At 39.9% G+C, this 27,447-nt stretch overlaps 1 protein-coding gene across 2 annotated transcripts in view; it reads left to right on the top strand.

Moving 5' to 3' along the window:
• The window catches only part of LOC117296858 (protein lin-28 homolog), a 28,906-nt gene extending 5,629 nt beyond the window's left edge, over positions 1-23,277 (top strand). The window contains exons 2-4 of one of the 2 annotated variants that reach the window (XM_033779942.1): positions 12,904-13,085; positions 21,401-21,573; positions 22,089-23,277. In XM_033779942.1, coding sequence (XP_033635833.1) covers positions 12,904-13,085; positions 21,401-21,573; positions 22,089-22,341 — 608 coding nt within the window. In that variant the 3' untranslated portion in view covers positions 22,342-23,277. The remainder of the gene's footprint in view (positions 1-12,903; positions 13,086-21,400; positions 21,574-22,088) is intronic. The other variant, XM_033779943.1, reaches the window with a different exon arrangement.
• The last annotated feature ends 4,170 nt before the right edge of the window (positions 23,278-27,447 follow it).

A 27,447-nucleotide genomic window follows, 5' to 3' on the forward strand; every position in this document is an offset into this window, starting at 1 on the left:
TCCATATATAGACTTAGATCCTCTATAATGCTCTTTGAACAATGAAAATGGCCTTGCCCTCTCTATATAAGATGAAATTCCAGGCCCGAAAATTACCACTTTCTTTAAAACTATCACTTCAAAGTGAGTCGTTGTTAACAATGTTTTACACAGCTCAGGTGTTCTTGACAAATAAATGTTTTTTATGGTGACTGTATAATTAACTTGAAGAGTAATTATTATGCAATCATTTTCCTCGTTTATCGAGCCAACCATTTTGAAAGACAACTGTACGTCACTCACTGGTTCGTAGTTAGTTGGGCCCAAACCTCAAATGAGGGGCCAACCAAAATTGATGCATGTGACGAAATGTGTTTGGTTGTTGTGTTAACTGAATACTAGTTGATGGAAATGAAGTAATTCTTCCAAAAACGAATGATGCAATAAACCTCCAATTAACTGGCCAAAACAACCGACCATTTTCTCCTGAAGATGGTCAAATCATATCGAAACGTAGGGTTTCTTTACGGAACCGCCATAAGAGAGATACACTTTCATGTGCAAACCTGGGATTTGTATCCCCATAAACTTTCTGCCAACACAAATACATTGGTGTTGTTTTAACACCATTATGGTGTTAGTCTATGTGCTATATTTCACCCAACAATGTACAAAGTTTGACATTGTACACCTCTTCTTTTTAATAGTCTGTATAATAGAAAACTGATACAATTGAAGAGTAATTAATATTATTAATACTGCGCTTTTATACTGCACTTTTCCAAGCGCGTTATGACACCAATATAACTCAGGCCTGATAACCATTAACAAAAACCTACTACAAAGCTGTACAAAGTGAGCTTTGGGAAACGAGGTTGAAACCTCTTAAGATTACTCTTACTAGTAAGAAGAAGGGTTCTTAAAGCCATTGGACACTATTGGTAATTGTCAAAGACCGGTCTTCCCACTCGCTGTATCTCAACATATGCATAAAAATAACAAACCTGTGAAAGTTTCAGCTCAATCATTTATCGAAGTTGCGAGATAATAAATGAAAGAAAAAAACACAATTGTCACACGAAGTTATGTGCTTTCTGATGCTTGATTTCGAGACCTCAAGTTCTAAATCTGAGGTCTCGAAATCAACTTCGTTGAAAATAACTTCTTTCTCAAAAACTACATTACTTCAGAGGGAGCCGTTTCTCACAATGTTTTATACTATCAACCTCTGACTCTCCCCGTTACGCGTTACCGAAATGGTGTTACACTAAAAACTATTTTGAGTAATTACCACTGCCTTTAATTTTTAGGAAGATTGTTCTCGAGAGCAGCTGACGATTGCCAAGAAAAATAATGAATATTCAGACGATTTGCATCACAAGAACGAAGACTACACCATTATTGCACTGATGCACAGTGTGTGTTTCCAAAAACATACGTCTTGAAAGTGACAAGATGTGGAAAGGGATGACACAGTATTTTCGATTTGTAGAGTCGATAATCTCCTTTACAAAATATTGATCGTTGAAAACCGAACACTGATCTGAACGTATAACGTTTGAAACACGCTAATAGTTTAGAACAAGTCACTAAACTTGGGAACGTTTGATCGAAATACGGACTTGACGGGTTTGAAACACACTACATGTAATCGTTTGCAGCCAAATAATAACAAGAATGTTTTAGCGAACCACGAACTTCAACTGCTGTCGAGATATTCAAATCAACATCCTTTAAACTGTTTTCGTTTCTGGAAAAAATGTTAGCCAATGTCTTCTAAACCTGATAACCTGCACGGTGTGTTTTAATGACATAATAAGGGGTATAAACGAAATTTCAGTAAAGATGAAAGATATATACAATTTTATTAAGCAGGACTAACTTTGCGTTAAATGGTCAACACACTGACCAATTTTGTTTGTAATATCCACTAACTATATAATACATGGCCAGCCAGGACGTGTAAAATGTATAGGCTATTAGAACTTGCACAGTTGTAGTGCCAATTTCTCTTCTATAATGGTATGAGAAAGAACATTGTTAGTTTCGCACGTTTAATTTATCTTTTGGCTCTTATAACAAATTCACAAGGTGTCAATCTAGAGCGCCGTGCCAAATACTGCAAAGTTTGTTGAACTAGTCCCCAAATCGCGCGCAGATTCAGAACTTTTCCGACGGCCCCTGGAATTTTTTCCATGCATAATGAGGTCAAGTTTGACCACAGGGTCACGACCCGTAAAAAGGGCAATAAAAAACCATGTGTAGCCAATAGTAATGTCCATTTTGTTGTTGGCGGTTCACGTGTAATCAAAGGGCTGGAAAATGTGGTTAAAAAGGGAAAGAAAAACCCTCCATAGTTTGCTTTCTGTATAGAACTGTTGGGCATGGGCCAAGTGTTGGGGGCGCTTGGCACAGTATGTGTTTTGACAAATTCTAAAGTCACGAGGGAAATTATTCTGAAATAAACAAACCATCAACAAATGTTCTCCACAATAAGTATTCGTATTACACCTTTTATAAAGACGGTGTTGCTCTTGATGATGATTTTAAATTGTCACTTTTTAGTAAAGGTCGGCCATTATTTTTGTTTTTCTTTGGCAACTGCATATTTTTGGGGCAGTTGTTTGGAGTTAAGTTTAGTTGTGCCGTACGGTAAAATAAAAAAAGTATCTTTCCGAGTGTCAATAGAATCGACAGTGGTTTTTCACAGTATCACATTTTAAGCAAAATAAAGTTTAAAGGCAATGGACACTATTGGTAATAACTCAAAATAATTAGCATAAAACATTACTTGGTGACGAGTAATGGGGAGAGGTTGATGGTATAAAACATTGTGAGAAAACGGCTCCCTCTGAAGTGACATAGTTTACGAGAATGAAGTAATTGTCAAAGAATTTTATTTCGAGTTCTCAGTTTTAGAATTTGAGGTCTCGAAATCAACCATCTAACCGCACAAAACTTCGTGTGACAAGGGTGTTTTTTCTTTCATTATTATCTCGCAACTTCGACGACCAAAGTTGAGCTCAAATTTTCACAGGCATATTATGTTGAGATTCACCAAGTGGGAAGACTGGTCCATGATATACCAATAGTGTCTTATAGTGTCTTTAAAGGAATTTGACGGACGAGTTGGTCTGTAAAAAGCGTTTTAAACCGTTTGTTGTGAAATGCATTGGTTCGAAAGATGTTTTAAAAGTAAAATATAATGATCCACACAAGTATCACTCAAAATTGCATGATTTTCCTTTTATGTCGCGAACTAACAAGGTCAGCCATTTAATAGCCGACCGTGTTAGCCGACTAGGTAAAAAGAAAACAAAGCAATTTCGAGGCGTGTGTAGGTCAATGTATTCTACTTTTACAACATCTTTCTAACCATATGCATTTTATAACAAACGGTTACAGAACGCTTTTCAAAGACCAACTCGACCGATCCAAGGCAACGTTTTCCTTTAATGTTCAAGATGAACATATTCTTCTGCTTGTTCTTGGGTTGCATTTTTTGTCTTTATTGGTTGTATTGTTGTATTTGCAACTAGACAAGTGTTTCTCTTTCTATCTGAAAGATAAGGGGGAAATGGGACTTTCCCGATTAAAATCAGTCGTTAACACACCTTTAAGTGGCTCGATGGAGTTCGGACTTCTTCGTTATTGCCTCTATACCTTTAAAGAGCACTCCTTGGGGTGTCCTTCGGTGGGCGTGGTTTGGTAAGAGCTCACCGCTGAGCCTTTCTTTGTTAGTGGGTGCAGTGGATCGAAAGGGTCCCAACAAAGTGGCCGTAGTAAACTAATCCCCACCTTGCATCCACGCCTGGTGAATCAGTCTAGATCGGAAGTGGTTACGTAACAACCCCCTCCAATCCCCTCCGTTTTTATGATAACATTATTTTTCATTCGGACATACAGGGTCAAATGGGAATTGGTTAAAGGAACACGTTGCCTCGGATCGGTCGAGTTGGTCTTTGGAAAGCGTTTGAAACCGTTTGTTATGAAATGCACATGATTAGAAAGATATTTTAAAAGTAGAATATAATGATCCACACAAGTATCACTCGAAATTGCGTGATTTTCCTGTTACCTCGTCGACAAACACGGTCGGCCATTTATGGGAGTCAACTCAAATTTTTGACTCCCTTCATAAATGGCCGACCGTGTTAGTTTGCAAAGTAAAAGGAAAAACACGCAATTTCGAGGCAAATGTATGCGTATCGTTGTATTCTACTTTTAAAACATATGCATTTTATAACAAACGGTTACAAACGATTTTTAAAGACCAACTCGATCGATCCAATGCAACGTATTCCTTTAAAGACACTGGAAACGTTTGGTAATTACTAAAAATTATTGTTAGCATAAAAACTTACTTGGTAACAAGCCATGGCTCTCTGTTGGTAGTATAAAACATTGTGAGAAACGGCTCCCTCTGAGGTAACGTGTTTTCGAGAAAGAAGAAATTGTCCACGAATTTGATTTCGAGACCTCAGAATTAGATATTGAGGTCCCGAAATCAAGCATCTGAAAGCACACAACTTTGGGTGACCATGGTATTTTTTTCTTCCATTATTATCTCACAACTCCTAAGACCAATTGAGTTCAAATTTTCACAGGTTTGTTATTTTGTGTATATATGTTGAGAAACAACAAGTGAGAAGACCAGTCTTCGAAAATGACCAAAGGTGTCCAATGTCTGGGAAAACATTACTTTATAAGTTACTGTTTCGTATCACACAGCATACATAAGCAGCATCCAGCAGCAGAGCCCAGCAATCTCCTGAAGACAAGCAGAGCATACTGATCGAAACGTTGAGTTGTTATAACCACTGATCGAAACCACCGGTTCCTTTTAGTTTTAGAACCAACTCTACTCAAAAGAGATGTTCACTTGGGGTTACCGCAAACCTCTAAGCCTAAATGGTGTAATTCGACCATGCACAGTTTCAAATCCTACTTAAAATATAGATTTGCACAAATGCCCTACACCAAATAGTCCGTGGTCTTTATTTGCCTTCTTGAGTAAAACGTTTTAGGGATTTAATGGAACATGCCTAATGAAATTGTCTTCCTAAAGCAAGTCCATGATCAATGCGTTCGATTCGCTCATGGTTATCGATCTCTATCGATCCATGGTTGATTTATAAGTCCGGTTGTGTATCATTACCCCCTTTTTATTATCAATATTATCGGTAGATATCTGGTGAGTTCGATATCATTGATATCTTTCGTCCAGATATCTGGTGAGTTCGATATCATTGATATCTTTCGTCCAGATATCTGGTGAGTTCGATATCATTGATATCTTTCGTCCAGATATCTGGTGGGTTCGATATCATTGATATCTTTCGTCCAGATGTGCTAATGACCTCGATTGTGCCTCCAATCTTTATCAGATTGTGATAGTAGTAGATGAAATCAATACAAGTATACCATTGCCCGATAAACGGTGTCAGAGGGAACCACAAAATACTCCCAGCCCCCCCCCCCCCACACACACACACACACGAAATGCCTTGAAATTGCATGCTTTCCTTTTATACGTCATGAACTAACACGGTCGGCCATTTTGTGGACTCAAGTTTTTGAAGCAACGTAGTAATTTCTCACTCAAATCAAGCTATCTGAAAGCACACAGATTTGTGCAACAAGTGTTGTTTTTTTTCGTTCGATGCTCTCTTGCAACTTCGATGGCCTATTGAGTAAAAATGTTCACAGGTTTGTTATTTTAAGCATAATGTTGGGATACACCAGTTTAGAAAAACTGATCTTTGGCAAATACCAAAGTAACGCATTATTTCCCTCTTGTACAGGAAAGTACCCCTTATGACAAAGTACCCCTTATAACCAACCAAATAACTTCTGATAGGGGGGGGGGGAGCAACATGCCCTATATCTAGCACCAAGTGTTCGAAAGGCACCTGACTAATTTTAGGATTTATTTTCGTGCACTTCATACAGAGAGGAATGAAAGAGAAACAAAAATGGCCGCCCGTGATCAAATTTTCCCCACAGACTATAGTTTTGGTTCATTCCTAAACGTAGAGTTGCCAACTCTTCCTGATTCTGCATAACATTCCCTGGAAACATAACTAATCTTTCAATGTTTTATTAAACAAATTTGACAATCTCCCTGATTGTGGAAAAAATAAACCAATCGTCCCTATTATTTTGAACGTAACTATAAACGTCTCCCTGAAAGCTGTAGACGATCCTCCTGATTGCAGGATGGTGTTTAAAAACCACGGCTGATGGTGTCACAGTCATAGATAACAAAGATACCAAGATAGCAAAAATGTTGACAACTACAACATGCCCATCCTAAGAGGTGCGGTCCCTTATAGTATTATATAGGGCTCGTGCACCTCTACATGCTCTATATCTCGTGTTATCGTGACACTTGTGTCGTTAACCAAGAAACCCAACCATTGCTTCGTCCTTCGGATGGGACGTTAAGAAGTTGGTCCCGTGTGTTGTGTAACGCACGTAGAAGAACCCAGTGCACTTTTCGAAAAGAGAAGGGGTTCGCCCGGTGTTCCTGGCTGGATTGGCGGCATACTGCGCCATGCTATACCTATAGCACCTAGTAAACCATTACATGGTGCTATGTAAAAGGAGTAGATCTCATAATTCAAAAACCTAGTCCCCATACCTTGCAGGAAATACTGTATGTTTCAGCGCTTTGAGACGCCATTCGGGTGTATAAAGCGCTATATAAATATCGACTATTTAAATTATTATATAGATGTATATCTTTCGTATGGCCCTTCACGAAACCACGGTTTCGGCTCCAGATTCGGGCTCGGGATAGCTTGGCGCTCGCAGTTGTTATGGCAATTGCGCGTGCTTTGCATACGTGCTCAGGGTTTCAGACGAGAGGACGTAACCTGAAGCCGAATCCAAAGCCAAAGCCGTGGAAAACGGCCTCTATATGTTATGTTTCATCATTCAGTGTCCATACATCTTTCGTGTGTTCTAAGATACCCACCTCCAACCTCGTTCTCAGTGGTGTACGATCTCGCCGCGCCATTTTCTTTTCGCTTCCCAACGCATTGCTCGGTTGTAAAAGAGACGCCGCCGATACGGCGCGCTGTCCACAGTAGCGAGGCTGACCCCCACCGGCCACTGGGGCCATGGCATACATTGGTCTTGGCCTTGGTGCTCCTTCAAAGCGTTTCCCATGGACTTATTGGTTTTCCACTGGAATCGGTCTTGCCCCCTCATAGATAAAATTCAAGGCTTGTCGGACCTCCATTGTTTCTGGATCTGGATAACACTGTACAATCGCTTGAAGAGGATATCCGAACATGAGCATCTGTGCATGGGCTGTATATAGCTCCATGGTCTAATTTAGTGCTTTTAAAGGCAGTGGACACTATTGGTAATTACTCAAAATAATTATTACCATAAAACCTTTCTTGATTACGAGTAATGGGGAGAGGTTGATAATATAAAACATTGTGAGAAACAGCTCCCTCTGAAGTGACGTAGTTTTCGAGAAAGAAGTATTTTTCCACGAATTTGATTTCGAGACCTCAAGTTTAGAACTTGAGGTCTCGAAATCAAGCATCTGAAAGCACACAACTTCGTGTGGCAAGGGTGATTTTTCTTGCATTATTATCTCACAACTTCGACGACCGATTGAGCTCAAATTTTCAAAGGTTAGTTATTATATGTATATGTTGAGATACACCAAGTGAGAAGACTGGTCTTTGACAAATACCAATAGTGTCCACTGTCTTTAAAGAAAGCCACCCCATGATAATGTGGAGATATGTCCAGGTGGGTTTGACAGGGCGTTCCATTCCGTGTTAGCTCTAGCTAAAATGAGTCCAGACAATAATTTGTTATTAGCTGGAATACAGGTGTAGGGTGTGTTTTTCCCCCCAAAGTCCCCCCAAAGATTTCATGGTAGTGAGTCTTGATGTCACCAATGGTTGACGTTTTTGTAAGTTATTGGGAATACGTCCATGAGTTTCCTTGAAGAATAAGCATAGCCTGGCTTTGGTATGGACGCCTGTTGAAGAATAAGCATAGCCTGGCTTTGGTATGGACGCCTGTTGAAGAATAAGCATAGCCTGGCTTACGCCTGTTCTGGAGCGGGTCCCAGTCTAATTTCTTGAGCGATATTTATTTTGACACACAGTGTTATCAAGGAGCGGAAGATTCTACCACATCCGCCCCCATCATCTTTATCTGTCGTCTGCCTCCTCTAAAAAAAAAAAAAAAAAAAAAAAAACCCGCACATTCTTGGCACAGAATCCTAGATAGTATTGTGTGGAAGACGTAAAACTAACCATTTGCAAAATGAAAAAGGTCATGCCCTCTAAAATATGAAATTCTTTGCCTGCAGTCCTCCCGTCTTGAACTGGCATTTGGTCAGCAGACCGCTTGGTTCATCAGGGAGAACGCTGTGTGACAAATGGTTTTTCCTAATTTGTAAAAACCATCAAGGAACGTTTAACAGTACTGTTCGTGGTGAGTGTACACAAGTTGTTTGTCAACAAAGACCAGTAGTCTCACTTGGTGTGGTGTATCAAAACATATGCATTAAGTAACAAATCTGTGACAATTTGGACCCAATCGGTCATGAAAGTTGCAAGAGAACAATGAAAGAAAAAAACCAGCCTTGTTACATTCTTTGTGGGAAATTGTGTGCTTTCAGATTCATAAAAGCCTTCAGCTGAAGTCTTATATTAGTTTAGTGAGAAAGTACCTCTTTCTCGACACTTTTTGAGTAATTACCAAGAGTGTCCAGTGCCTTTAAAGGCAGTGGACAATATTGGTAATTACTCAAAATAATTATTAGCATGAAACCTTACTTGGTAACGAGTAACGGGGAGCTGTTGGTAGTATAAAACGGCTCCCTCTGAAGTAACATAGTTTTCGAGAAAGAAGTAATTTTCCACGAATTTGATTTCTAAACCTCAGTATAAGATTTTGAGCTCGGTCTCGAAATCAAGCATCTGACTGAGCTGAAAGCACACAACTTCGTGTATTAAGGGTGTTTTTTCTTTCATTATTAACTCGCAACTTCGACGACCAATTGGGCTCAAATTTTCACAGGTTTAATATTTTATGCATCTGTTGAGATACACCAAGTGAGAAGACTTGTCTTTGAAAATGACCACTAGTGTGCAGTGTCTTTAACCATCACACAGGCACACCGGAAATATTTAATACTTCATTAGGCGCAACGTCTTGTAAAGAGGTTGTGCATTGAGGGCAAGGTCGAACCCTTATTAGCGTATTGTGTGTACATGTACAGTTCAGTTATCTGCATGGGCCAAAAGGTTCAGTTTGGACACGTAGCCTCGACACAAGGCTATTGTTACCAACGTGGCCTTCACGAAAGTGTTCGATATCGCCTAACCTATAGCGTATTGTTGAACGATTCTACCTCTATGGTTGAACCATGGTTGAACGTTTATGTTCGGTATTTTATGGTTCAGAATAGGTTACCTATCCTTAAACACGTTGTAGAGCTTCGATCGTTTCGACAGAACTGCTAATGATATGCTGGTATCTGTTTGCAATTTATCATTAATATCAAGGAATAGTGAGTTTATCAATCAAATTAATTTAGTACATAACAGTTTGAAATGGATCTTGTAGACGGTTGATAACACGACTATTCATGGATAAATCTACACTGCAAAAACTGGTGTGTTTTTACCAAGGGTGTTGTCACACTAAATACCAGAAAGGTATCAAGGGGGAAAAATAACATTTGTGGTATTTTTCTTCTCTTTTTGTTATCTGTAAATAACATTTGTGCTATTTTTCTTCTCTTTTCGTTATCTGTATGTGTCAACTGTCAACGCCCATGGTGTCAATTTAACAACCCAGTTTTTGCAGTTTATGAAAACAGTAATAAACTTATTTCAATAATGATAATACACGAACCCTATTAGTACAGCCCACGATTTATACGAATCTAGCCCACGATTATACGAATCTACAAAATAACGCACTCGTGGCAGTCACTTGAACGAAAGATAAACAATAGGCATATTTTGAAATGTTTTCCCTCCTTTGTGCCGAGCCGTAAATTGTACAAATTTTACAGTTTTTGTGATAATTTTTAGCGAGCTAATATCACGTATAAAAAACACCACGCACACACCGGAAATCACAGTGTAAGGGCAGCGATGTTTTATTGTTAAACCCGAAGTGCGTTATTGGAACTGGCCGCGTGCCAAGTATACTAGGGGAAAGACACACCACACAGAAAGATAAAATTGCCATCGAATGACCTGAATTTAGGTCAACGATTTTGCCATCAGAGAGAGAAAAAACAACAATTGATAATGGCAGTCATTACACGAAACAAGCTTGACGCATATCAATGGGCAGTTTTTATCGAGGGCAGGTGTTGTTATTGTTTGAACGTATGCCTACATTTTCTAAAGTCCGGTACCAGCTAGTCTGTATAAACCATAGTCGAACCTCTATGGTCTAACCAATGTTGGCGGTCATTTTGTGTTCAAGCTCTCTCGCCTTTGTCCGGTATTGACTATTCTAATATAACAATTGTGAGCTTATTTGCTTAAAAAAAAAACTGACCGCAAGTTTCTCGTTTTCTTTTTTGATTTCATAGGACGTTTATGTTTTTTTCCCATCATGAATGTGGAATGTACGCTTTATAGAGAATTCGTTTGTGCCAAACGATACGTAGCCCTTTACTGTATTGTAATTTGAAAGTGAATGGCCGCCAGGGCTAGGCCACAATGTGTATGTTATGATCGCTTTATACAATACAATAAACAAACCAAATGAACTTTCGAGCCCTGAGCAGGTGAAAACAATTATTTCGAGCTATCTTGTTTTTACGAAACATGATTCTTTTAAACATTTCAATGTTGTTCAATGGAAGATGCTCTTGTTTAGATAAGAATATTCAACAAAATACACTTTGAATTCGGAAGAAAGTAGTTCATAGAATGTTGGTTCGAATGCTGGTCTAGTCATTTGCAACCCTTGTGTGTCATTGGGCAAGATCACTTTATCATAAATGCTTCTCTCCACCCAGCTCAGGTAAACACATGGGTACTAGGCCCAATTTCGTAGAGCTGCTTAAGCAAAAAAATCCTTGCTTAGTAAAACCAGATTACAGGCCAAGACTCCACTCAATTGTTATGCAAAGTAAACAACAGCTAAATACCAGTCACAAGCAATGTATAAGGCATGAAATTTCGGCCAGTAACTTGTGTAAAATAAGCAAGCTATTTTCGTGCTTAAGCAAATTTGTTGCTTAAGCAGCTCTATGAAATTGGTCCCTGGAGAACTGTGCACTAATCTGAGATGGACTGTCCAGCCGTCGATTTCACCAAACTCTTCTCAACTTAAGACTAATCTTAGGACTTAGGACGAGTCCCAACCCTGCACTGTAGCATGCAGACCTTAAGATTAATCCTAAGTTAGGACGACTCTACTCGTCCTAAACCCGAGATAGGATTAATCATAGCGTTTCGTGAAATCGGCTGCTGGGGGAATATGAATAAAATATTCATAGTTTATTAAAGACACTGGACACTATTGGTAATTGTCAAAGACCAGTCTTCTCATTTGGTGTATCTCAACATTATGTATGACACAACAAACCTGTGAAAATTTGAGCTCAATTGGTTGTCGAAGTTGTGAGATATTAATGGAAGGAAAACACACCCTTGTCGCACCATGGTCACACGAGTTGTGTGCTTTCATTTCAGATGCTTGATTTCGAGACCTAAAATTCTAAATCTGAGGTCTCGAAATCAAATTTGTGGGAAATTACTTCTTTCTCGAAAACTACGTCACTTCAGAGGGAGCCGTTTCTCACAATGATTTATACCATCAACCTCTCCCCATTACTCGTTACCAAGTAAGGTTTTATGCTAACAAGTGATTTGAGTAATTACCAATAGTGTCCATTGCTTTGTTCATGTTAATGATAGCGGATACAGCCTGTAGTGATGAGCCATGTTGGCTCGGACATTCTACTCTTTTAACTTGAAGCAAAGATTCCAATTAGTCGAGCATCTGTAGTTGAAGGCTCTTAAGAGTTAGATATCACCCTTTAGGTCAAAGGTTAAACAGTCAAAACATCCAAAGGCCGAAAGGCCGATCTAAGTCTTGTAACCTGACGTTGGATCTTTGGGTTGCTTGTAGCCTTTACAGGTTGGCTACTTATAGGTCGATGAAATTCATCATAGCTTCTAAAAGAAACCACGAACAACTCAATCATGCCCGCCATGACAGTTTATGCCTAATTTATGGCAGTCGAGTAACTGCATATGGGATGGCATCTGCTAGGATATTGTGTCGCCCAACTTTTTGGAACAGCAGTTTTACAGAATACAATATATCAGTCACGGGAGGGAGACACTTTTTCCTGCGATGGATTGTGACCCCTCCCCCTTCTCCACGCCCACTCTCACCGGACGACACTCGGATGACAAGTGCAAAAATGCCACCAGGGATTCCAAGCCATGGGTTCATAAAATTCACTCTCAGAGGGCTCACAAAAATGTGGCAGAAATCGTAAAATTGCGGAAATCGTAAAAAATTCCAAATACCAAAAAATGTTCCCACTTCAATATTGTGGCGAGGCTCTTTGGGTCATGGGCAATGGTTGAGTTTTAATCTATTCAAAGTATTTTGTGTGCTCTTTATATATTCGATATTTCATTCTTTTTATGTAATTATGTAATATTTTTAATGACTGTTTTTGAAAACTGTAAAGTAGTGTACATTTCGGCTTTTAGCCGCTTTTAATAAACAATGAATATATATATATATATAAAAGCATCCCTATATTTCCATTTGAAATGCAGGCTTTTGAAAAAGTTGACGAACTGGTAAAGTATCAACCCATTTTAATAGGTTGTTACTTTACTAAACCCTGGACTCAGATATTGAATTTCCCCCCCTCCATTTCGGTCACGTTTTCAGAAGATACAGGTGAGGAGACAACACCACCAGTGACGACACAACAACGAGACCCGGCTTCCCGAGCCTCGCCCACCGCGGACGTTGGCAAGCTCTGCTCGGGCCGGTGCAAGTGGTTCGATGTCTCCAAAGGTTACGGCTTCATTACAACAGATGACAACAGCGGTGATGTCTTCGTCTATCAGGTAAAATATTGAATGAATTTTTAGAATAATTGGAAATTGGGAGAAACATCGCACTGACAGGCCTTTAAACCGCATGTTTTTTCGACTGAACCAAAATTCATCCTTGCTTCGTTTTTCAAAAAGGCACCAAGGCATTTTCTCCTTGGTAAAGGGTGCCCTATGAGAACATTTTAAATTTCTACTGGAGCATTTCAAGGGCAACAATGCAATGACCAGGGGCATGAAGGCAGTTGCCCTTATTGCCTTCACTGTGCTGACCATGCCAAACTGCTTTCAAAGCAAAGTATACCTTTGGTTGATTTGATTCGTTCGATTGATTTATTCCTATGCAAATTTAGATGTATACAAGAAAACTAACCTGTGAAAATTTCATTCATTTCAAAAGGTGGTCGCCCAAAATCCGGAGCAAATATGTCCACTCGAGAAGCAATCTGTGGGCATAAAATCTGACATCTTTTTATACATTTAACCACACTATTTCTAAAGGAAATGTTTCTAAAAATGTGTTATACTATAATATCGAAAGCTGATGTAGGTTTAAAACCAAAATTGGCTAGCCTATTGGTATTAAATATTAACAGTTATTACCAAACGTTAAACACAGAAAGTAGCTAAGCACATTTCAATATTTATTTTTAGCCACACAACTGTCATCGACTTTTAGTCCTGCTTAGATATTTGTTTTCAGCAGAAATGAACACTACGCCGCCATTTTGCAATTACGCAACGTGTCTTTCCAGTTCAACCCTGCTCTAACTTTCCCATATTTAGTACGTGGTCAGCTTGCAAATGCGGCTTCGACTTTTTAAGCCGAGTTTAAGCAAGCAAAGCAATAGTAGTTTTATGTAATCCATTGTAATCCAAGTTCTAGAAAAGACAACATGATGATCCGTAAAGCAATCCAAGAGTCATGCAGGCATTGACCAAAAGGTGTTCAGTCGGTGGCTTTTCTTGCTAACCAGTGCAGTGTGTTTGTATAGTAATTATCGAGTCTAGCTAGTTGGCGAGTAATGCATCGCAATCAGCGGATTGAGCAAAGTCATGGAGAGGAAGAACATTTAGGAAGGAAGAGCATGGATAAAGGAGAGCATGGATAAAGGAGAGCATTGAGGAAGGAAGACTGATAAGGAAGGAATACCATGGCTGAGGGAAGACCGAGAGGAAGGAAAAGCATGGAGGAAGGAAGAGCATTGATTGATCCTTCCTCATGCTCTTCGGATGCTCTTCCAGGAAGACCTTGGAGGAAGGAAGACCTTGGAGGAAGGAAGACCTTGGATGAAGGAAGAGCGTGGAGGAGGGAAGAGCACGGAGGAAGGGAGGCCATGGAGGAAGGAAGAGCATGGAGGAAGGGGTGCCATAGAGGAAGGAAGACCTTGGATGAAGGAAGAGCATGGATGAAGGACGAGCATGGAGGAAGAACGAGTATGGAGAAGGAAGAGCATGGAGGAAGGAAGAGCATGGAGGAAGGAAAAGCATGGATGAAGGGAGACCATGGAGAAAGAAAGAACATGCAGGAAGGAAAACCTTGGAGGAAGGAAGAGCATGGAGGAAGGAAGACCGTGGTGGAAGAAAAGGCATGGAGGAATGAAGCACATTGAGGAAGGAAGACCATGGAGGGAGGAAAATCATTTAGGAAGGAAGATCAAGGCCACAGAGAGCCCGGACTTCCTGCAGGCACAATGTACGTGCACACACCTCAATCAATTGAAGGAGACAACAAACTTTCACATTGCATGAAGATGGCAACGTACGAATAGTTTTTTTTTAAAGAAAGACGCTAATTTTAAGGTGGTTGTTTGGGGTTGTTGTTTTTATTCTAACGTCCAAGATGAAACAGCTCATCTTGCCTGCCAGTTCTCTGGAACAGTAGTATTCGATATCAAGGTGACACATGGTCTTATTACATTGCGGACAATGTCAATCGGCGGCTGTCGACCAAGTGGGGTTATTTACGTGGGAACGTCTCCTCCACATGCCGTGTGAGCCAGAGAATGATATCAAAATGTGACCTGTGACTTAACATGTTTTCAAAAGAGCCACCAAGCCTGGACTTCCTGCAAGCAGGATTTGTACACCGCTCATTGGAAGAAAACAACATATTATACTTCACTTAGATTGCACACAGGCTGTCCATTTTTGTTATCATCTTTTGATATTATTAAAGGGGCATGCACACATCTCAAAACTTGACCAGCTGAAAAAAAAAAAATTCGCCTTCGTTGCATCCATGAAGTATCAGGCCTGCTTGCCAAGGTCACGCTTATTGTAAACAAATGACACGTGGTCTATAGACCAATAGTTTACAAACTAAACCATAAAGTGCCCCCCCCCCACATGATGATGTCCCAATTGCATAAAGCTGTTATAAGCAGAAACAAATGCTTGACGAATTGCTTAGCCTGAACGGGGACTAGTCACAACAATGTCAACCGTTAAGTTTACTTTTGGCTGGCAACCTGTTTCGTTTAGCAACACTTTGTTTCTGTGATTAGAAAATGTGTGTCCTTCAGGCTTTATGAATTTGGGCCCATGTAGGAAAACATTAGGCTATATACACCCACTCCCCTTCGACTTGTACACCACACCACCACGAGGCAACTAGGGTTTTTTCCTCGCGTGGGTGGTCGGATAAGTGGTGGATTTGTGGTCATTGACTGTCCCCCCTTCTCTCATCCCCCAAATTCCGAACATTCTTACGGACAATGCCGTGGGTTCAGAATGTTGTGCCCCTATTGTGCCTTGACCAGCGGTAACCTTATAGAATTATCCGGGGATAATCGAATGGTCGTCCTTTTTTTTGTCAGCTGGGGGGTAAGATGTGCTGGGGTAGGGGGGACACAAGCTTCTAATTTGGCAAGCTATGGTGACACTGGGTGTTAGAAAGTACATTACGTGCATACATAATTTATACTTGACTAATTCGCAAAGGGCTTTTTCAGGGCTTGTATGGTTCGTTTTTGAAAGGGCAGGGGCACCAAGGTAATTCACCTTGTGGTAAAGGGCACCCTATTATAAGAAAATTGTAAATTACTAAAGGAGCAACTGATGAGCGAAACTGTTCCGTTTTTTTTTTGGAAACCATTTTTGGGTCCACTTGTGCAAAAAGACAAAAGAGCATGGGCTAACACAGATTGATTGGAATACTGGGTGCGTTCGTTTAGCTTTCCCGGGTCGACCCTGGTGTGTGGCGGTTTTTTTTTCCCCAGGACGAACGTGTGCAGATAATTACCCACGTTCGTCCTAAAACAAAAACGCCACACACCGGGGTCGACCAGGGAAGCTAAACGAACTCACCCACTATTGCAAGTGATGTTCTCAAGGTAACACTAAACAGACAAACAAGCTATAGCGTTGAGATATTTCGTATGTAGCAAGGTCTTATGATCCGTGCTCTATGGTCTTACACCCCCCCCCTCATCACAGCACCTAGGCCCAAATTCATAGAGCTGCTAAGCACACAAATTTGCTTAGCATAAAATTTCCATTTGTTGCATATTGCTTGTTACTGGTATTCAGCTGTTGTTTGCTTATCCTGAAAATCACATGGACATTTGGTTGGTAATCCTGTTTTATCAAGGAAGAAATATCATGCTTAACAAGTTGTTGTGCTTATATAGCAGCTCTGTGAAATTGGGCCCAGCTCAATGGCTCAACACATCAGAACACAGGCTTGTATGCTGTATTTTTGTAAAGGGCAAGGGCACCAAGGCATGTTTTTATTGGTAAAGGGCGCCCTATGACTGAGGAAATTGTACATTTCTACTGGAGCATTTCAAGGGCACCAATCCAGGTCGCATATTGTAGGCAACGGCCTTCGTTGCCTCCGTGAGGTATCGGGCCAGGGGTCGATTTCACAAAACTCTTCCTAACCTAGGACTAGTCCTAGGCAATGCTAAGAGATGGGACCAGTCCTAAGTTAGGATCAGTACTTAGGACTGGTCCTATCTCTTAGCATTGCCTAGGACTAGTCCTAAGTTCGGAAGAGTTTTGTGAAATCGACCCCTGAGAACATATAGGAAGGGACTATGATCAGAATAACACATTATGTTATGTTTATCTTGTTAGCGGTTTGCATACAAAATAATAACATGGCAAGGCAATAGATGTTAGAACTGCACTCCATCAGTGTGTAGTATAGTTCTGTTTCACCCCGTGTGGTTTCACCCGTGACACAAAAGTGTCGGTAATCATGACCACACCGGTCACCAACCTCTATCGTTAGCGCGAGAGGGCGGGCATCTATGACCTTTGCCTGTCATACAGCACGATCCGAGGTCATCGTGTGAACATGCTCGTTTCACTCAAGTGTCGTTTTGCTCTGGAACATTTCCCTCCCTGTGGGAAACAACTTAATCTCCCCAAGGGAAAATGTGACCAGTTCAAAGAAGGGCTTTGTGTTCATTTCGCCAATTAGCCCAGTTTTTGTTCGTACCCTGTCCACACACTCTTGAACTCCCCTATGATATTTTTGTGGTCGACCCATTTTCCCGAAATGTCATTGAAAATCACTTCATTTTTTCACTTCTCAGTTGGGCACATTTATTTTCCATAATATGAGCCCAAACTACTCCATCTACGTTCAACTTTTATAAATGACAAAAAGTCCCCAGGCAGGCCTGGTTTCTGTGGTTCGTTGTATGAATCATTCCACACAGGCCACACCAACAGAGAGACCACGGCGCAATAACTGCATCGAAGGTGACAGCCAAGTTGAGGTCACACAGAGTTCGTGTCATTTTTACGCTGTGGAGACATTGAACTTATAAAGATGTGGTGACGTAGGCCTATGGCACGCCTGATACTTCACACGGAGGAAACGAACGCGATTGTCTCCATGCCCCCTTGTCATTGCATTTGTGCCCTTGAAATTTCCTTTCAGGATGCCATTTACAAAGGAAAATGCCATGGTGCCCTTGCCCTTTCAAAAACAAACATACAGGCCTGCTATGGCATTGACCGTTTCTGGCGTAAAATACATAAAACACACCCGAGAATAGATTGTATATGTGGTTTATGAAACAAAGTGATTTCTTATTCTAAACGTTGTGTGAAATATTACTCAGTGTTAAAGGTTTAGAATTGCAGTTATTGTTGAGGAAAAGCATTTGTTTGTGGTCGATGCCTTTTTCCACAGGTTTGTTATCTCATAGATTGTTGATCATAATCACACACAAAAAATGACAAAACATGAACACAGTGTAATACTATTTTGTCAGGTCCTCAATAGTCCCTTTAAGAAGGTCAACCATTTATAGCACAGTGAGCCTGAGACCCCCATCAGTACACCAATATAGTCCATGGCACAACACTGGTGCCCAGCCTGAAGCGCTATAGAGAATGGTTGTACTCCCATTAAAGAGGCAGTGTCTGTCAATCTTTAGAACGAGGTTGAACGTGCAATGGAGTCGGTTGACCTCAATCTGCATTCATGGGAACTTCTTTTGTCAACCTCATATATCATGGAGCTTTTTAGGAAGTAGGAGTGGTCCTCAATGGTACCTTTTGGTGCCATTACTTCATGAGAAGTGAATGGTGCCGTAGAGGTGTCGAACGTACGGGCCTTGTCACACCATGGTCACACCATGGTCACACGAGGCATCCCGAGGCAACTTTTACAGCTAACTCAGAAATGGACAACCAACTGCAGATACTGTTTGGTATCATAACATTGTGGGGTGCTCCATGGTCGAACGTAGAAGAGCCATGTCAAACAAGGCAACGTTTACACTCAATTGCAAGCAACTAACTGCAATGCTTGCTTGCTTTGAGCATAGCTCCATGCTTAGAGGACCAATTTGGCAGCATAATATGGAATAATTTTTCAAAAGATGTCTTACGATCCACAGAAGAAGTATGTGCACATTCAAAGAGTGAATGTCTTTTCTTTGAGGCGATTGCCTTGACAATGCTTATCAGAAAGAATAAGGTTACCATATTATACCAGCCAGCCAAACTGTGTCACAGTTTGGGAGTGGTGTCCAGCATAAAGTCGATGTAGCTGAGCAAATATTATCTTGTGCTTATGCAGTTCTATGAAATTGGACCCCGGTGTGTGTTTAAATATAACAGATCATCTGATGATCCAGTGCCTTGCTTGTTGCCCATGAAATCCCCAGTAGAAATGTACAATTCCCTCATGGGTGCCCTTTACCAACAACGAAGCATACACGCCTGACGGACGTTTCCTTTCATATTCAAGTGTCATTTATCACATTTTGTATTGACTAAGTTTGATCGATCGGATTCCTTTCGAACTGAATGGTTTTTATAATATAGAGCAGAAAAACATACTCTTGGCTCACTGTGCATTGTTGTCGTGTCAATATTCACCGCGGAGGTGGCCACGTTTTCCTGGTAGGGACATGAACTTGTTGCTTGTTAAACACGATGTTTGGTTTAATAGGTGTTCGATTCAAACGCACCGGTCCGTGTCGAACCCATACGGCAATGACGTTCGAATGAATGCAGAAGTGTGGTGTCCTGTTCACGTAGACTGGTACCCTGTCTTTATCCGCTGCGACCATAAAGACTGGTACTGGTTCAATTTCATTCGGATAAACGTGTGTTTTAATTGGTCCGAGGTGATGTTTGGCAGCTTTCGGTAGTTTGCAGAGTACATGAACGTAGGATTCGACTGCGAATCTCCATGTAAAATGAATGCATGGTCAAAAGTGGTGTTGGAAATCTAGGATGAAAATACTTACGATATGCAATAAAACGAAAATCAAAATAAATCCGTGGAGTTTAACAAACACATATTTTATTAACTTTAAAAAAATATGGAAATACTAAATTCTCGTGAGGTTTAACATGGCCTTCTGTTGGTTGATCTATTTGGCAGTTGGCTTTAGCTCCCTTGCAAAATATTACCATTAAGCAAGCCCCTCACAAAAAAACAAAGGTTTGTTTGTCGACCTGAATCGAGCAGTTTTTCCCCTGTTGAGGACAGTCGTGCTCTATCAATCCTGCAGATACCAACCTAACTACAATCATGACAAATGTTGTTCAACTGGTCCTGTTTCAGTTGATATTGAACTGTTTACATTTGTGGTGGGTGGGGAGGGGGGGGGGGTTGTTTGTTATGGAAAGTAAAATAAAGAGAATTGTATGTGTGTGTTTTGTTATCATGTCTTCTTCAAAACTTCACAAGTTCCTAAGTGGGCCCCTTAAAGGGAGGGTCTTTGGTAACAAAACAAAAGTTCATGACCATTTTATAACATCTTACTTTTGATAAGAGAAACACTGCATGCCTGGCTGTTGATAATGTATAACATAACATAACGCTTCCAAGAACCACAGGTATGAAACTTTGCCTTTAACGCCCAGTGGGAGAGATTAGAATGAAAAACATCCGATTCATGTGTAGCAAAGATTGCGAAAACATTGAGGGAACCAAAACATTTGGCCAAACGTCTCGTATCATCATGGTTGGACAGATTCTTTTTGACGTCATGGCAGTTTGTGTAGAATGGTACCTGTAATTTGAAGCATGTGGCCAACATTATTAAGTGTCAAAGACCAAGGCCTAATTTCTTAAAGCTAATATAAGAAGCTATATAAGCACAAAACAAATGTGGCTACCAGAAATATGTTACTAGCAAAAACACCATTTCATATGTTAAGTTTGTAGCTGGTATACTGCTAAATTGCGCTTAGCAGAAAGTTGATACAGCTATATGAAATGAGCCTCAGTATCCGCACATTAAGTGACCCAACAACATACATGAAATGACAAACCTATATTAAAATAACAGTTTCTGCTCGTGCAGCTATCGGAGTAACGAGACTAAGTGGAACCCCAGATCACTGTTTTCAAACATCGGATTTCATTCTGGCGGGAATCAGAACTAATTGTTTTGCCAAAAATTCTATCACTTCAGGCAAGTATATCACAGCTTTTCCTATAATAGAAATCGCTAAATCCGTGATTCAAAAGCTTAATTTAGGACACAGAAGTATAGCTTTGTAAAAAGAAATCCACAACAGAAACGTGTATTTTTATGTAAACAACAACAATATTAAAGTGGAGGACAACAACAACCTGTGAAGCAAACTTCGGTCCCCGGTGCAAAGGTCGAGTACCACGATTTCACACAAAAGTATTCACATAGACTTGTGAACAAGTCGTAAAATGTATGTCGCTGTAACACCGTCCGGACTCTATTCGCGAATGCCGCATCACTGGGGATATTCTCGCGAGACTGCTAGCCCCGCGAGACTACTAGCTCTCGTGCTGTGCAGTCTTTAAGTAGTCTATAATTTAATCTGGATACAGCTTTAGAGTTAATTCTCCATTTCTTTCTTCGTATGTGCAGTCCAGTATACAGATGGGCGGATTCAGAAGTCTAGAAGAGAATGAGGCTGTAGAGTTCGTCTTCAAGATATCAGGGAAGGGTCGAGAGGCGGAGTCTGTGACGGGACCCTGTGGGGAAGATTGCAAAGGCAGTAAGAGGAAGGGAAGAGCAAAACACAGAAGAAGAGATGACAGGTACTATCATAAATACACATTTTGTGACTGAATTTTCCATTTTTCTTGGATCTAATAAAGCCATCATTAAAGGGTCAAATTGCCGTCGATATCTCCTAATTTGTGCCGTTTTGGAATTGCTCCTTGTCTTATTGTTCATGCACTGAAACAACTTTCACCAGTTGTATATTAAGTTATTATCAACAAATTCTCAGTTTTTCTTGGATCTTCTTGGATCTAAGCCAACATTGGTTGGGCACATTGACTCCAAGTATCTCCAAATTGTGCTGGTTTGGGGTTGCTTCTTATCATTTTTAGAATTGTTCATGCACCGAAACACCTATACAGTTCGTTGAAGTGACTGGCGATTTCACAAAGAGTGTAGGACCAGCCTTAAGTTTTTAATATCTCCTAGGACTAGTCCTAACTCTTTGTGAAATCGACCACATGCTGGACAGTTTTACTTCACTTGTGGTCCCCTATTCCCGGATATATGCTCAACCATTTTCAATTCTTGCTTTTTTTCTCTCCAAAAGCAGGTGTTACAACTGCAATGAGCACGGCCACCACGCCAAGAACTGCACGGAGCCTCCGCTACCCAAACGCTGCCACCACTGCAAGTCGGAGGAGCACCTCATTGCCGACTGCCCGGACAAGCCGGCCCAGGGGGAAAAGACGCCAGACAACGGCCAAGAAAGTAGTGACACACCCGGAGACGGGTCTGGTGCCCCGGCTACATCAGGAGACCAGTCTACCTCATCAGTAACCTCAGAGGGTAGTAAAAGCTAGTAGTAGAAACAGAAATAGTTACCATGACATCAGAAGCGGCTGATATAGTTGTGGTCTATTTTTTTGTTTTGCTGCGGCGATTTTTTTTTACGGGAAAAAAAAAGAAGAAAAAAAAAAAAAAACTCAGGTTGACTTTCAAAACGGTGCATTTTTTTTAAAGAAATCGGTTTAATGGGTGTTTTTTTGTTGTGTGTAAATGGTGATTGGTTGATTACAGGTGGAAATCTGTCTGCCGTTTTTTTATTGCAGGTTTAAAGAGATGAGGAGAGTTATTGGCCAAGAAAACAAGAAATTCCGAAAAGAAATAATTCAGCATCTGAAACCGTATTGTTTTCAAGAAAGGCCCACATTTCAAATACGGGTGTGTTTTTATACACTTTTTTGTTTTTATAGTTTGAAATGTAATATAAAGTAGAATTAATTATTGCAAGCAAACCCACACTAACCCTTCGATAGAAGTAGAAGTAGTTGAGGCTCTTTGTATATTGTTATTCCAACTCCGTAGACCTCCAATTACTTCCTAGGAATTGAGAAACTTGCAACAAAGCCTCTTAGTTTTCTCAGTTTGTTTTGTAGTCCGATTAAGATGCTTTCTTTTGTCCAAGAAAAGCTGAAGTACTTTCGTTAGAGACTTGTCTTGATTTGAGCCTTCCGAGTATTGGAAAACAATTTTTGCAAAGAAGTCTTTAGAGTAAAACATTAATTCCTAGAAATGTTTGAAATCTGACGTCCTACACAAAGCCAGACTCGTGATTTCTTTATTCCTACAGTGTTCATACACTCAAACTGTTGTTATTTGTTGTTTATTTTAATGATTTTGGGGTGAAACATTTCAGTATTATGTTAAGGTATACGGACGATATAAAGTTTGGATGTTTTGGATTTAGAGGTTTATAGACCTTTTCGCAAATACCAATGCGCAAGCGCAGACTGTTGAATGAGGTATTTGCGAAAAGGTCTATAGACCTTTTCGCAAATACCGGGGCGCGCGCGTAAAGCTTGGAATTAGGTGCATTGTGGTCTAGCTGGTATCCAAATTTGATCCATATATATCCCACAATGCACCTCATTCAACAGTCTGCGCTTGCGCATTGGTATTTGTGATAAGGTCTATGCAAGCTTTAGACAGCGCCCTCTTTAGTTGTATAACTGCAAAGCGATCTCTCTCTCTTCGGCATAGTCTGAGCGCTTGACGTCGCGATGCGACTCCTCGGGGCTTTGTAAAGTGTCAATACAAAGGGACCAGCCTATCTTTGACGCTGCACAGCGCCCTCTGTTGGTCATGTATCAGCTGTTATAGATCAGCGATTGTACTGCAGTCGCTAAAACCCGAATTGTTATGATCTTATAAAAACAAATTATTATGCATGTATATAATAGTATTCCAACCATTATTCCAACCATTATTCCAACCATTATACCAGTTTTTTTTATTGAAACAGATAGCGTCCACGATACTCCCGTTGTTAAAGACTTACAGGCATTGGTTTTGACAGTAAAAACTAATCTTGCTTGATGGTGTTTTCTGCAAGGTTTGTCCACATTTTGACCGGGATGCATTTTGTTTGTTTTGGAAGATCTTAGTGTCCGTTAATAATTATATCAATACAACTTGATATAGTCAACGGGAACTTCAGTCGAAACGACTTCGCAGGATGCTTAATACCATACCAGTACCATCTTTATACTAGTTGGCTAAATGACAAAACATGCATGCTTCCCCGGGGTCCTTTCCCGTAGCACTTTGTGGGGGGAAAATCAAGTAAAACAATTTAGAGATGTGCTCCAATTTGCGACAAATGCAATGGAATTTACCTAATTAGTTTCCCCTCCATCCAGCCCTCGGTGCATGACGAGCTATTCCTCTAAAGTAAGTCCAGGGTCACTGTGGCACACAATCTAAGCGTCTTCTTGGTTGTATAATAAGCAATGCTTTGACAAGTCAGTTGCAACACTGATGACAGTTTTCAATCAGAATTAATTGTTAGTGTTAGACGTCATCATAACTCTGACGTTTTTGTAAACATAAATCTAAAGGTTTTACGTCTTATTGTCATTATCGACATCGATGATTTAATGAAATATTGTAGATTGCGGAAAAAATATGAAAAAAATCTGTCCTGGGGCCTAAATCTAGTTTCATAAAGCTGTTGGGCATTTTGTTGAGCAAAGTCTCTTGCTATTAAGTTAGGGAGCCAGTAAGAAGCAATTTACCTTTCATGGTTGGTGTTTCCCTTTGAAGACACTGGACACTATTGGTAATTGTTAAAGACTAGTCTTCTCACTTGGTGTATCTAAACATACATAAAACAACAAACCTGTGAAAATTTGAACTCAATCGGTCGTCGATGTTGCGAGATAATAATGAAAGAAAAAACACCGTTGTCACACGAAGTTGTGTGCTTTCAGATGCTTGATTTCGAGACCTCAAATTCTAAATCTGAGGTCTCGAAAACAAATTCATGGAAAGTTACTTCTTTCTCCATAACTACTCCACTTCAGAGGGAGCCGTTTCTCACAATGTTTTATACTATCAACCTCTCCCCATTACTCGTTATCAACTAAGTTGTTATGCTAATAATTATTTTGAGTCATTACCAATTATAGTGTCCACTGCCTTTAAAGGAAGACTTGTTTTCTTTGCCTAGCATGTTTGAGTGCCACTTTCTGAAACTGGTAAACGGGGTGGTCTAAACGTGTTGCACGAGGTGCATGACTCACTTAATCATTTCCTTCGAATGTTTGGTTCATTCTTAAAACTGTTTTCATAAACCAATCGAGATACGCCAGCTGATTGGCTCGCTTTCATGATGGACAGCTACGCTTGTTCTTAGGGGCGTGGCTAACGCTGCATTTCTTTCACCAATCACGCTGCGAAACGTACAAATTACCACAATGCTGCCTTACCATTTGCTGCCTTAATAAATGCATTTATTCATTTACAAAAGTATTACTATAATAACAATACTCAGATAGTTGTGTCCTAATTGGTTACCACTAAATAGCATTCCAAAGGATCGTATGACGTTTAAAGGCACTGGACACTTTTGGAAATTGTCAAAGACCGCTTTCTCCGGAAGACGATCAGATCATACTGATCGAAACGTCGAGTTGAAACCAACGGTTCTTTTCAGAACCACGCCAACTCATTAGAGATCGTCATTACATGGTGTTACCGCAAACCTATCCAGACCAGTATTCTCACTTGGTGTATCCCAACACAGGCATCAAATAACAAACCTGTGAAAATATTGACTCAATTGTTCATCAAAGGAGCAAGAGAACAATGAACAAAAAAAACCCACAATTTTACCCACAAAATTGATGTGCTTTCATCTGCAAAATAAAAGGCTTCAGCTAAAGTATTTTATTATTTGAGTGAGAAATCACTCTTTCTAAAAAACAAACCTACAATACTTCAGAGGGAGCCGTTTCTCACAATGTTTTAGACTACAACAGCTCAACATTGCTCGCTATACCAAGTTTTCAGTAACAATTATAATAATTACCAATAATGTCCAGTGCCTTTAAAGATGTTTTAATAATGTGGTGATCACATTGACATATATTCTTGATTTTAGGTTGAGGGTTTTGAAAAACACATTGCGAAGTTTATATTGCAGCTTTATGTATTCAATTCGTTATATTAGATTATATGCATTTCTTTCCAACTCAGAGTCAATACCCAAAAACGTTAGTTAAATTTTAGCCATACAAATCATGTCTACTGTAACTTCTTTTGATATGCATGCTTTTTCTTATCTTATTATAAACGCTTTCGACTTCTGATTATGAAATAATAATCCAGGAAAGGATCAAGTACGATTTAAAGAAAGAAGATGATAAAAGAAGTAGCAAATAATCAAACAAAACAAAAAGTAAATCAGTAAAAAAAATAATGAAAACGGATATTGTATTTTTGTACTTCAAAACACCAGAAGAGTTTTCGTAACAATCTCAGGTTTTGTTTTTATGTGACGCTCAGGTATTTAAAAAACTTGTTTGCCTTTTCGCATTGAAACCATTGTTTAGATTTGTGAAAGATTGAAATAGTAAAGTTTAAAAAAAAATTAAAAAAAGCGATTGGACTTTCGGTGGGAAAATGGTATAATTATTTGTACTGTTATTCGTAAAAGTTGTGTTTGATTTTGTGACGACCAGTGACATTATTTTTCAGGATATTCGTTTACATTTTCTGTACATGGTGGTTTATCTTGAAAGTAATTGGTTATTGCATAACAATGTGACCTTATTTTAAACCTTTGCATTGACGTAACGGCCAGCTACTGTCTATATCCATTCTACCATTTAGGGATATCAAGCTGATGGTAAAGGAATGGTGCGCGTGATACGGCAAGAGAGTCGTCTAAAACGCACATGGGCATCTAACTCCCAAACTGGTTCAAACAGGATTTAGAGGACGACATTCACGCTTGCGCACGGACATATTGGTTGGCAAAGGTTCACAGCAACACACTGTCGACAAGTTGTGATAGTGCGCATGCGCGGTGTACAATTTACATATTTAACGGGACGGTTACGGACAGTCAATAAAAGATGGCATCCATTTTTACAATACCCTTCCTAATTTGCATATTGATCACGCCACCAATCCTTTGGTACACAACTTTGTTTCAACTGCACACATGACCCTTTTTTTTCGTTTACTAGATAACCAGTCTAACCTCGAGTTAAATTTCGTCCTTTTCTTCGTTAAAGAAATAAATTTGAACCGACCAAACCTCGTAGTGTGTTACTTCTGTATGGTAAAAGTAGATTTAGCGCATGTAGTATTGTACATGTGGAAACAGAAAATATTATGTCAAGGTAATTTTTAAAGGGGCCAACTTAATTGTTGTTAAGGCTGTGAACGGTGATGGGGAAAACACTACATTAAGACAACAAAAATGTAATGTTTTCCGACGGAAAACCTACAGAAGTATTTGAGATATTTTGCATGTTGTCTTCTTTTAAGAAACAAGCTCGGGTCATTTTTTTACGTGTAAAATTAGCGCGAAAATCTGCTTTAATTTGAAGAAGAAAAAACCCACGTGTGCATTGTCAACGTTATATCGCTTTTAAAGAACAGTGTGAAAGAAATCAAGC

The sequence above is a fragment of the Asterias rubens genome, chromosome 11, assembly GCF_902459465.1.
Source record: "Asterias rubens chromosome 11, eAstRub1.3, whole genome shotgun sequence".
NCBI lineage: Eukaryota > Metazoa > Echinodermata > Asteroidea > Forcipulatida > Asteriidae > Asterias > Asterias rubens.